Source organism: Colossoma macropomum, unplaced genomic scaffold (assembly GCF_904425465.1).
Source record: "Colossoma macropomum unplaced genomic scaffold, Colossoma_macropomum, whole genome shotgun sequence".
Taxonomy (NCBI): domain Eukaryota; kingdom Metazoa; phylum Chordata; class Actinopteri; order Characiformes; family Serrasalmidae; genus Colossoma; species Colossoma macropomum.
Window position 1 is genome coordinate 434,409 of NW_023494795.1, and position 12,656 is coordinate 447,064.

The 12,656-nt window shown below is 39.1% G+C and overlaps 1 protein-coding gene across 10 annotated transcripts in view; it reads right to left on the reverse strand.

The window, feature by feature from the left end:
- The window catches only part of dtnba (dystrobrevin, beta a), a 63,930-nt gene that overhangs the window by 30,508 nt on the left and 20,766 nt on the right, over positions 1-12,656 (reverse strand). For all 10 annotated transcript variants that reach the window (XM_036581119.1, XM_036581122.1, XM_036581120.1 and 7 more), the window contains exons 3-5: positions 4,948-5,015; positions 4,119-4,199; positions 1,599-1,812 (exon numbers count right to left, since the gene is read on the reverse strand). In XM_036581119.1, the coding sequence (XP_036437012.1) occupies positions 1,599-1,812; positions 4,119-4,199; positions 4,948-5,014 (362 nt within the window). In that variant the 5' untranslated portion in view covers position 5,015. The remainder of the gene's footprint in view (positions 1-1,598; positions 1,813-4,118; positions 4,200-4,947; positions 5,016-12,656) is intronic.

Below are 12,656 nucleotides of genomic sequence, written 5' to 3' on the forward strand. Positions count from 1 at the left end.
AAGGACCATAATACACTGAAACCACATTAAACTAAGATAATACAGTGGTTATTTAATTTCCTAACAGAGAAAATTCTCACATTTGTGTGTTTCTTTGGTCTCTTGTTCTCCATCTTGCCAGTTTTTCTTTTTATCTCATAACTCTCTGTTTGGAGTCTCTGAAAAACCTCTGTTTGGAGGGTCATTTAGCCCCAACACTTCACCCTCCCCCTCTATCTCAACAAGAATCAGGATACCCTACCCCTAGACGTGAACATGCAAACAGAGCAGTGGCGCAGCAGCTACACTAGGCTTACATCTCATGGCATCAGGTGGTTTTGGATGTTCGAATTGATGCATTTTCTTTTCATGTACAAGTACGGGTAAATGAGCGCAGTGCAGGGTCATTACCCAATAGCGGTATCTGTATCGAAGCATCTCTAATTTTTACCTAACTACACAACACTGCAGAAATCATTTTGGCAACACTTTCTATGAATGTCACATTTGTAAGCATCTATAAACACATTCATAACATGTTATAATGCATTCACATAATGCATCATAAACATGGCTATAACTATTTGTGAAATTGCATTACACGTTATAGCCATACTTATTATACATTATGAATTGTTAACATAATGCATTATAAGTACTGTTCATAACACATTATAAGTGCTCATAAGTCGTATGTGTCTGCTCTAAGTAAAGTGAAGCGTACTGTACTAAAGCCTCCTCCAGTGTTCAGAGTGAGGCTTCAAGTTGAAGTATTTACTGAAGGATTTACTGAAACACTAAAACATTCACAGTAAAGCTCATTACAGGCTTCAAATGTCAGAGTTTAAACTAGAGCTGCCATCAGTGTTTTACCCAATGTGGGAAAGGTAATGTGCACCACCGTTAGCTTGGCGCTAACTTAACAATGCAGATCCAATAGAATGCTATCAGAAATTAGTATTACTGTACTGTAGTGCAGGGATGTTACAGAGTGTAGGGGTTCTAGCTATTGATGTTAGAACCAGTGAGGGAACAAATTACAATGCCAGCACTCGACTATCTTGCCTCTCCCTCTCCAGGCCTTCACTCCACAGTGACCTCACGCTCAGTGTGATGTCAGAGGGGGTTCAGGGGAGGGGCTGATGGGTACTTGGTTTGCTGTGGTGTAACATTTAAAGTGAGAGCGCTGGTTAAGAAAAGCTCACTGTAGCAGTAATTCTAGGCTGGTCAGCCTGTTTGGAGCACCTGAACATCCAGGACTGAAGCCCCGAAGATGCAGCCCTAACAGCACCAGCACTGAGAAATAAAATGCTGGAAATCTCAGAGCGTAAATAAACGCTGTATTTGTCTTTACTCTCCAAGCCGGGACTGACTTCTTTAGCACTGACAGTACAACATGTTATTAACACTTCTTATAATGCATTATATTAACAATTCATAATGTACAATAAACATGGCTATAAAGTATAAGTCAGTGTAATTAATTTTTATAAATACTTATAACCTTGTTTATAATGCCTTATGAATGCATTATAACATGTTATAAATGTGTTTATAGATGCCGACAAACGTGACATTCATAGAAAGTCACCATCATTTCCACAGTAACCTGCACGTACCTGTCATGTGCAGCCAACAAGAAGTTGAGCAGAAGGCTGATGCTCTGCTGGACGTTAATCTGGTGGGTGGTCGGCAGGCGTTTGTTGAGCTGATAGTAGATGGAGGAGATAATGGTCTCCAGTCTGGACATGCTCAGCTCAGTGTTATGATCCAGCGTGTTCAGGCCGTTATCCCGAAAGGCCTCGATCATATTCCACACGTCCACCAAGTGCACTGAAAGGACAGGCAAACAGCACGTTAGCAGCATCAGCTAAACTGCCTGATGTCAAGTATTTCAAAACGTTTTTAGTACAAATTAACATGTTTTCCTTGCAAAAACTTTGGTTTTGGAAAGGTTTGTGCCACTGTTAGTGTTTACTAGGGAATAAAGCCAAAGGCCACACATTTTATCCATTTATATTGTTGTGATTCCAGCACTCGACACTTTCAGGTGGTTCAAAATGCACTTTTAACAACAGTACGGAAAATGAAACTGTCACATCGTTATTTAAAACCTACTCTTCATACCAAGGAAGATGCTTTAATGACAATGAATCTGATATTCCCAAAAAATTAGCTAATACAGTGAGGGGGAACAACTTCTGACACACTTTTGTTTTTGCTATTTAATAAACGTCTAGCGGATACACTGTTAGAAATAAAGGTTCTGTGCAGGTACAATTTTTGTTCATCAAGGTACAAACAGTGTAAATGTTCCCTCAAAGGTACAACAGTGGTTTTAAGGTCCAATAGTGAACCTTAAATAAGTTTTTCCAGGTGAAAAGTTTGTATTTGTACCTTTTCATAACCGAATGTTTTAAAACAGAACAGTAAAATAAAAGCCTGGAGACGAGACGGGGTGTGTGGAGTCAGTACAGCTTAGAACATATCATTTCAGTGGATTATGGTTCAGTTATGTTCCCTGACTAAAGGTACTGAGATGTACCCTTGAGGTTCCCACCCCAGTGACAAGAGGGGTCCTGCCCCAGTGATGGTTTAATACCTTTATTTCTGAGAGTTTACTTTAGATTTACATATATATTGTCTAACGATGTCATACTAAACATGATCAGAAAAGTAGGAATTCATAAGCATAAACAAACATGTCTAAAAATTAAATACAGGGAAAAAAAATCCAATTAAAATTTAGACATCAAAAATTAATAACAGTACTTTGTTGCAAAGCTGTTTGTCTACAGTAAGTCTTGCAGCATTGAGGTTTAATTTTGTCCTGTTCCTCCCTGTTAATTAAACCTCACCTAGATTAATTTTTAATTTTACACATATCTTTGTTAATTCTTAGGATTACATTTTTTTCAGGTTCGAGTGCAAAATATGTTAAAATATGTTATGTGTGTAAGTTTGAATTGGATATATGCTCTGAATATTCTTCAAATAACAAAAAAAAAAAAAAAAGTGTCTGGATTTTCCCCCTCACACTAATGGCGGCGATAAATATATTAGTACAAAAAAAAAAGCAGCAATGTACATTAACTTTTATCATACAAAAGGTGTTAAATACATAGAAGTTTAAACCATGCGAGAAGCTCCACTTGCTCCCAATCAAAATTCATGGCAGAAGAGTTTATTAAAACATAAACAATGCAAAATAAAAAAACATTTCCATTTTTGTCGTTTTTCAGTTTTTGATTTAATTTGAAAATGCCTGTTGCGCTTTACATTGTGTGTAAATTTCATGATGAATGGACCAAAAGAAACAACCCTAAATAACATAAGTCTGGTTCCATTGACTTACATTAAAACTAAAGTAGGTTTTTCCTTCTCCTGTAAAGTTACCATTTTGGAGATACGAGATTTTGCTCTGGCAACAGTGATATACATGTTCAGCTGTCCAATATTTCAGTCACTAAAACAGCTTCACTGTTTCCAGTTACGAACTTAAGTAATTGTGGTGTTTTTATTTGTAATTATAATTTTTTTTACGTTTCTGTCGTGTTTTAGCTCTGACTTTAGCGCTGCAGTGCTTTAGGCTGTTATTATAATGCTGTAGTTCTCTGAGCTGTGATGACAATACTGTAGTGTTCAGCTGTGATTATAACACTGCAGTGCTTTTAGCTGTGATTATAACGTTGTTCTGCTCTTACAGGCTCCCACTCTGTTGTTTTCCAGGACAAATTGCAGGACAATTTCCAAGACTTATAATAAGGTTGTTTTAAACCATCAACATCACTGTTAATGCAGCCTCACTCCGCCAGGCGTTCCCACTTATGTGTCCGCAACTGACTCTACAGCATTCCAAACTACAACAGGTATGAAATGACACTCAAAGTGCTCATTAATAACTAAAAACATGCAAAATACGTAATCTCAGTTGCTTAATCGCCCCAAAGTTACACTTTTTCCAATAACATTTCCAGGATATTTTTAGAAAATTTAGGTGTTCCCCATCACTGGAAAGCTCGTCTCTAAATGTCCAGGTTTTCCAGGAGGCGTGGGAATCCTGTTTTAGCCGTGATTATAACAGAATAATGATTTAGCTGTGGTGATGATGATGATGATGATGATGATGATCTACTCACGGTTGCATTTCTTCTGGACGAATCGGAGCTTGCAGGCTGTGCGATATGTGGAGAGTCGGATTGTGTCAAAATTCTGAGACACTGAAAGAAAAAAAAAGAAGTTTAATAGCAATCGCTAATACCAGGGAATGTGCAGTGAAGAGAATTTCCACTCAATAATGTCTTCGGGTCTGACGCCAGAGGGCGCGAGTCCAAAATAAACAGGAGCTTTCGGGCAAAACTGTAGTTTGTAAATGTCTATTGATTTTTACACAGAAAATCATTGTTACTCATGATCGCTAATCATTGTTAATCATTGTTTTTGTTACTGTTGTTATGATGTTGAGCTTGTAACAATAAAAGAACCCTTTTGGAACCCTTTGTACTTTGAGCTGTAAGTAAATTAACAGCATATAGCACAGTTAGCACAGTATAGTTTTTTAGCTCAGTTAACAAAAAAGTCCTGTTTATGCTGTTTTTGTGTTTTCTGTGTGTTTTTTCCGAGCTGTTAATTTACTCTGAGCTGTAAGTAAATTAACAGCGTATCGCACCGCGTTTTTTAGCTCAGTTAACAAAAAAGTCCTGTTTATGCTGTTTTGTGTGTTTTCTGTGTGTTTTTTCCGACACTTCCACCTGCACCTGAGACGGAAGTATAAATATAAACTGCTAAGCTCAACATTAAAAATAGTTTGTGGGGTGCAGCCTCTTATGATGTAGTAATGTGTTTAAACCTGAACTTAGTGAACACTTACATTATAACTAGCCTGGCTCTTCTATTACACATTTCAACAGTACAGTAGCCGGGTATAGCGAGGTCAAAGACGGGTAGAGGTCTAAGGTCAGTACTCACTCATCTCCGTAAAAATCTGCCTCTTCTCCGCCATGGTCTTCCCTGTCCTCCCTCCTTCCTCAATCATCCTGGTAGAGAGAGAGAGAGAGAGAGAGAGAGAGAGAGAGAGAGAGAGAGAGAGAGAGAGAGATACAAAAGCCAATAAGTGTTATATGTACAACACAAAGTTGTCAAATGATTCAGATAATTAATCGCGATTAATCGCATCGTTCTGTGTAGCTAATCATTTTAAGAGCAGTGCATTGTGTTACAGCTGTACGAGTGGACAAAATAAGCATCACGATATATTTATTACGTTCAATAATTCATCATTTTGAGTCCACATGAACCAGAACATGAAAATCACACAATTTCCACAGAGTGAGCTCAGTTTCCAATTTTCATCGCCAACGTCCAACGACAGCAAGCGGCCGCACGTTCTGACTAATTATCGTACACAGTTGTACGCAAAAGTTTGGCCACCCCGAGCCAAATGACACATTTTGAAGCAAAAAGAATAAAAACACCTGTTCTTTTTATTATATTGTGCAATATCTGCAAATGTTAATGCATAATTACTTTATACACACTTTAAAAAGACGGTTCATCCAGGGTTCTTCAGTAAAGAAAATGTTTCTATATAAAACCACGAACTCTCAAAGAACCCTGTGCATGATTAAAGGGTGCTTTGCATCGTGCAAAGGTTCTTCAGATTTATGGAGAACGTGCTGTAGATGGTTCTATATAGAACTTTTTTGAAAAAGGTTCACGCACGAAAAAGGGTTCTTCTATTGTGACAAGCTTGACATCGTAACAGAAGAACCCTTTTTGGTGCTATATGGAACACTTTCCATGTAGAAGATCCTAATATGACTGAGAAAGCTGTACAGCATTGAGTTAGAGAGTAACTCCACCCTAAGGCATTCTTTTTTCATTAACAGCTGAAATGTTTTGCTCTGTAATAATAAAATATATCAGTCTTGCTTAAAACGTGAACACAACTTTCCAAACTGTGAAAATATCAATTTTATCATGCTCAGTTCTGCCTCTGCAGCACCCCCTCTGGTGCAACTCTGCAACAGGCCCGGATGACGCCTCTTCGTACCAAAATACCACGACATGTCACTACGCAGATCAGTCAAACAACGTCCCCTGATGACACCCTACTCGTGCCTCACTCATAAATATGAAAGCATAGGAGCCGAGAGTGAGGAGATAACCACACTCACGCTGAGCTGAATAACCCCTGCACCACCTCACACGGCTGCGATATGCCAGCTGTCCATACCAACTGCACATAACCCAGTTAATCTGTATTAGCTTAGTATTTAATAAAGATGTTGGACCGATTAAATGAGGATTCTTGTCTCCATAAAGCTGCCAGTCTTGCACCCGATTCACATTTCCCTTCACAACTCAAACCCTCGGGTGCAACTCACTGAACAGAAATCAATGGCAAGCAACACTGGAACTACGGAAAGCGAAACGATTCAGGAAAGGTTAACGTTAAATGGCCATTGTTACCGACTGTGTCAACCTTTCGTCTGTACAGTCTTTCTCGAACTTTTTCCCCACTTTCTGTAGTTCCAGTGTTGCTTGCCGTTGATTTCTGTTCAGTGAGTCGCGCCCGAGGGTTCGATTTATAAGGGAGAACGTGAATTTGAAAGGGAACTGAATCGGATGTAACACCAGTAAGTGCCATGAACAGCTTGCAGTCTGTGACCTAGATGTCAAACTGAATGAAACTTAGACAGAGTTCAAAAAATCCACTTTATTAATTCGGAATTCAGTACATCTAAGAAATCAGGACTCGGGTTATACTGAATATAACGGACCGGCTGAACAGATAATTAGAAGCTGGCTGTCGCAGTTTTAGGGAATGTTCTATCGTTCAGCGCCTCTGCCTCTCACTGCTAATCATTTCCTGGTACTACATTAACTCTTTGGTGGTTTGAGTCAGTGACTCATACTGTTAAGGCTCAAGACGCACTGCCTGATCAGAAACACCTTCCCTCGTCAAAGATGGGGATGGTAGTGGAGAAAAACTGTCAGCCTCGTAAGACTCTCAGTTCTAAAAGTGCCATTTGATTCTGCCACTCTCCATATTTTCTGGTAGCTAACGTTCGCTAGCTCTAAAAACACAGCAGCCCAGCCCACCCGGTCTCCCTCGCAGCCCCGCCTCCAAACCCAAACATCACTGTAGTGCCCCTCCCAGCGTGCCCCTCCCATTTGTGAGCATTATTCAAAGTTGAGCCAGGGGTGGAGTTCGCTGAAAACAGTGGTGTGTAGTTACTCTTTAATATTATAAGAACTAAATTAATAGTCAAAATTCAGAATCATATTTCATAAGTGGAGATCAACTCTAAAAAACTAAAATCAAAACTAAAAACAAATATAAATAGATCATTCTAGCATATTATTAATTAAATAAAATGTTATTTTTATTAATAAAAGCACAGACTTTTATTGTACATAAAATAAGAAAAATGATTAATATTATAAGTGACTCCAAACTTTTGACTGCTAGCGTATGACTTTATTCCTACCATCAAACGGTCATTTCCTCATTATAAAACAGTCATTAACAAACTAGAGGAATTCTCAATGACCTCAGGAGTTACAGCAGCTCACACAACACACACAAACACAAACAACAAATACAGTCATAGGGAAAAGTTTGTGCCCCCCTGGTCAAATGTTGTTTACTGTCGAAGTGTAAATAAGTGAACACATTCTCTACAGAGAGCATATTTTAATGCACGATTGCTGTTTATTTGCTGAATTTAACATGCTGGGGGAAAAACCCAAAGCATAAAATGTGGTTTGTGCAAAGGTTACAGCACATTTTATAAGCTGTTTTTGTTCCAGTGTGCTAAACTCAGCACATAAACGGAAATTGTGCAGCAAAATTTGCAGAAAATGCCATATTTAAGTTCCCTTTAGTGGATTTTAACTTATTTTCACTTAGAAAATGAAAAAACATGTAATTTAACACAGTACATGAGTCATTTGGAGGGGAAACCATGTCTGCAGAGGCTGCAGAGCTTAAAATATTAGGCACAGCTCCATAATTCGGTATGTACATTTACACGTAAGATCAGATAACAATTTTCCCTTATGATTCTCTGATTTTTCTTTTTTTATTCTGTTTTATAGTCGCTCTGCTTCTGGAAAACAGCTCATCACAAAACCGCTTTTCAAACCATTTTTAATATAAAACAGTATTTTTAAAAGCTTTAGCTTAGGAATTTGTATAAAACAGATTCATGTTTAGGTTTTTATATCATTAATGTTATACTACATTTAAAAAATATGTATTTTATTTGAAATAGATTTCGGTCTCTGGTGTTATCAGGACTTTTATTTTACATTTGAACACAGTATTTTCAGCTCTATTAAAATGCTTATTCGGGTCGAGGCTCATCAGAGAGGAAGCATCTCAGGACATGAGAAGGCGAGTCACACCTGCTCACTATATTTCATTAATTTATTCATAATTTTATTTATCAGGCAGCTCATAACTTCTATGCGTCACTGGTGTTATGTGCTTTAATGGCTGGGTAATTCAAATTTTGTCAAAATAATGATATTTATCATTTTTGACTGTAGTTATAGTGGACATATTAAGATTATTTAGTTTTGCAACGAAAGAAAGTGATTTTTTTAAAAAATGAATCCACCGAAACTCCCATTTCAAATGGAGAACGACTCATATAAACATGAGAAGCGGAGTTTAAGTGGAGTTTAAGTGGAGTAGTTGATTTTAATCTCAAGGATAATTCAATCTATAAATCATTAACGAAGCCGGGTTCATGCTGGAGCAGAGCAACGCTGACCGAACTCTCATTTTAACTCACAGCCTGCCGTAATTTACGACTCAGATTACTGCACTGCTGCTCTCTCTGCCTTTACAAGCCGTTCAGTAACACAGCCTCGCTGCTTCTTCCCGCAGTCACTCACTCGCACATTCCGGAGGGGATTTAAGAGCTTCCCGAGAGACTTATCCTTAATAACCTGAAACAAAGACGCATACATGAGTCCTCAGCAGCACTGTAAAAGAAACTCCCACACACACACACCATCCGTCACCCTCAGGTCCTCAGCCTGTTCGTTCTATTGTTCCTTCACCCTTTCACTTCCCCCTTTCAATCACCCACCTCTCCAACCAGGCTGCACAAAGCATATCAGGTTAAACATTTAAAGGATACATTCACCTCAGCGAGGAGGTGAGCTTTAAAGGCTGTGCTTAAAGGGAAATTCCACCAATTTTTCAAAATGTCTGCATAATTCAGTGATTGAGTCATTCAGAGTGGTTTGGTGTGAAGTGGTTCAGATTTCTTTACAGTGGTGGCGATCGGAACCAGGGGTCGTCATGACTACAACACATTTTATTTACTATCTATATACAGTGTCTTAGACACCAGACAGCGTATTAATAACCATTTCATGTAGTAACTTTCTGTGAGGGAGCTTTTAGAGGTGGACGTCTGGTTCCTATCAGCACCACTGTGAACAGTTCTGACTCAGTAAGTTTCTCTAGAACAGAGCGTTTCACACCAAACCACTCTGAACGACTCTGTTTACATCTCAACCATACGGAGCCCTGCTGGTGACATCCTGCATAAACAAAAATAATGCGTGGCCACAACTTAGTAAGGGGTGGGATAATTAAGATAATTAAGTAGTGGCCACGACTTAGTAGGGCATGGGAACGAGGTCCTAATGCATGGCCACGACTTATAAAGGCATGATCTCGTTTGCATGCATTACTAAGTCGTGGCCACGACTTAATTATCTCATTCCCGTGCCTTAATAAGTCGTGGCCACGCATTGGGATCTCATTCCCACGTGTTAATAAGTCGTGGATTATTTTTATTTATATAGGATGTCACCAGTAGGGCTCCGTACAACCACGTAATTGAGACGATTTTTTTTAAAAATTGGTTCCCTTTTCAGTTTATTTTCACACGTTTCTTGCATCTGTCAAAAATGTAAGCGATAAAATTTAAAAGGCTTGTATCCTTTTTCTCATTTTTTATTATTACTTTACCACTTTCCATTTTTTTTCCCGTTTTTATTACTGTCCCTTTAATACTGTTCAGTGTAAATGACCTCTGTTATGATTGGCTGCCAAAGGTTAATTCAAAAAGGAGTTTGGGCTGAAACACACATATATATAAGTTAATGGTGAGTGGGCGTGGCTAAATTCTGTCTTGCTGTCTCGGCTGACTGACCACATTTGAGGGTATTTTGAGGGGAGAACTCTGCAAATTTATTCAGTGAAGCTCTTAAACTATATTTTATATTTTTACTTTTTGTATTTTGTTTTTTATTTATTTTTTCATATTTTATTTTTACCTAAGTAAAGCTAACGTGTAAACAAACGTGAATGACATTTTTCTGATAACTGTAGTGACCAATTACTATTTATTTGCTGAGTTTAACATACTCGTAAAAAATTAACAAAATATAAAATATTAAAAATGTACCATAACTTTTGCACAGGCCACATTTTATGTTTTAACTTTTTTCTCCAAAATGTTAATTTCAGCAAATAAACAGTAATTGTGTATTAAAATGTGTTTTCCATTGATGATGTGTAACTTATTTACACTTCAACAAAACATGTCACTTGAACAGGGTGCCTAAACTTTTACAAACAACTATTTGTAAATATATAAATAATATAGTTACCATAATTCGGTAACTATATTTAATGAGAGGCACATTCAGTTAATTACTCCAAAACATTCCAAATGAAGCTCTCTGTGGCTGAAAATCTGCAGCCAATATCTCAACGCTAAACACACACACACCCACACACACACACACACACACTCACACTCACACACACACACTCACTCACACATACTCACACACACACACTCACACTCACACACTCACACTCACACACTCACACACACTCACTCACACTCACACACACTCACTCACACTCACACACACTCACACTACACACACCACACACTCACACACTCACACACTCACACACACACACTCACACACACACACACTCACACTCACACACACACACCCACACACTCACACACACACACCCACACACACACACTCACACACACACACCACACTCACACACACTCACACACACACACACACACACTCACACACACTCACACACTCACACACACACACTCACACTCACACACACACCACACTCACACACACTCACACTCACACACACACACACACACACACACACACACTCACACACACACTCACACACACACTCACACACACACACACACACACACACTACACACTCACACTCACACCACACACACACACACACACACACACACACTCACACACACACACACACCAGCTGACACCACACTGCTAAAACATTCCAGCAGCCTGTAGCTCACAGCAACCAAGGTTCTGGAGTTCCACACTTCCCATCCACATTAGCAATTAGCCATCAGATGCTAACTACCAGCCCTAGCACAAACATTCTAACTCAAGCCAATATTGGAAAAAAAGACCATTAAAACCATTAGGATTAATTTGGTTTAATGGTTATCATAAGAGATCACTAGTTTCCTGTAGGACACCTTTAGATCCCATTAACAAACCATCAAATGCATCTAGAACTAGTGCCAGAACAGCTGTTAAACCATTAGAGTCCATTACACTGAGACATCAACCCATCAGGAAAACACTAAATACCATAAGAGACTGTTGGACACCACCCGGAACCAGCAACCACCTTCAGTGGTTTCTGTGTTATTTTTCCAGCAGGGGCGCTAAACACGAATTCATCCCAGGAAGTGACATTAGCTTAACCTGTAGGATGACCAGCACTGCAGGGCCATGCTAGCCCTCACTCACAATCAGCAACGTTAAGCAACGTTTGTTTAGCTGATGTTAATAACACCTTTAGAGGGCGGCGGTGAGTAACGTGTGTTTATTTGATGTTTGTTAATAACACCTTTAGAGGGCAGCAGTGAGTAATGTTTGTTTATGTTATGGTAATAACACCTTTAGAGGGCGGCGGTGAGTAATGTTTGTTTATTTGATATTAATAACACCTTTAGAGGGCAGCGGTGAGTAACGTTTGTGTATTTGACGTTTGTTAATAACACCTTTAGAGGGCAGCAGTGAGTAACGTTTGTTTATGTGATGTTAATAACTCCTTTAGAGGGCGGCGGTGAGCGACGTTTGTGTATTTGATGTTAATAACACCTTTAGAGGGCGGCGGTGAGCGCCGTTTGTGTATTTGATGTTAATAACACCTTTAGAGGGCGGCGGTGAGCGACATTTGTTTATTTGATGTTAATAACTCCTTTAGAGGGCGGCGGTGAGTAATGTTGTTTGTGTATTTGATGTTTGTTAACACCTTTAGAGGGCGGCGGTGAGCGACGTTTGTGTATTTGATGTTAATAACACCTTTAGAGGGCGGCGGTGAGCGCCGTTTGTGTATTTGATGTATAACACTTTAGGGGGGGTGAGGGTTTGTGTATTTGATGTAAAACACCTTTAGAGGGCGGCGGTGAGCGACATTTGTTTATTTGATGTTAATAACTCCTTTAGAGGGCGGCGGTGAGTAACGTTGTTTGTGTATTTGATGTTTGTTAACACCTTTAGAGGGCGGCGGTGAGCGACGTTTGTGTATTTGAGCTCAGGTGTGAGCTACTACGTGTCGATAGCTAGGTAGCGAGATAGCTAATTAGCCATCCTGGCTACTTCAGGCT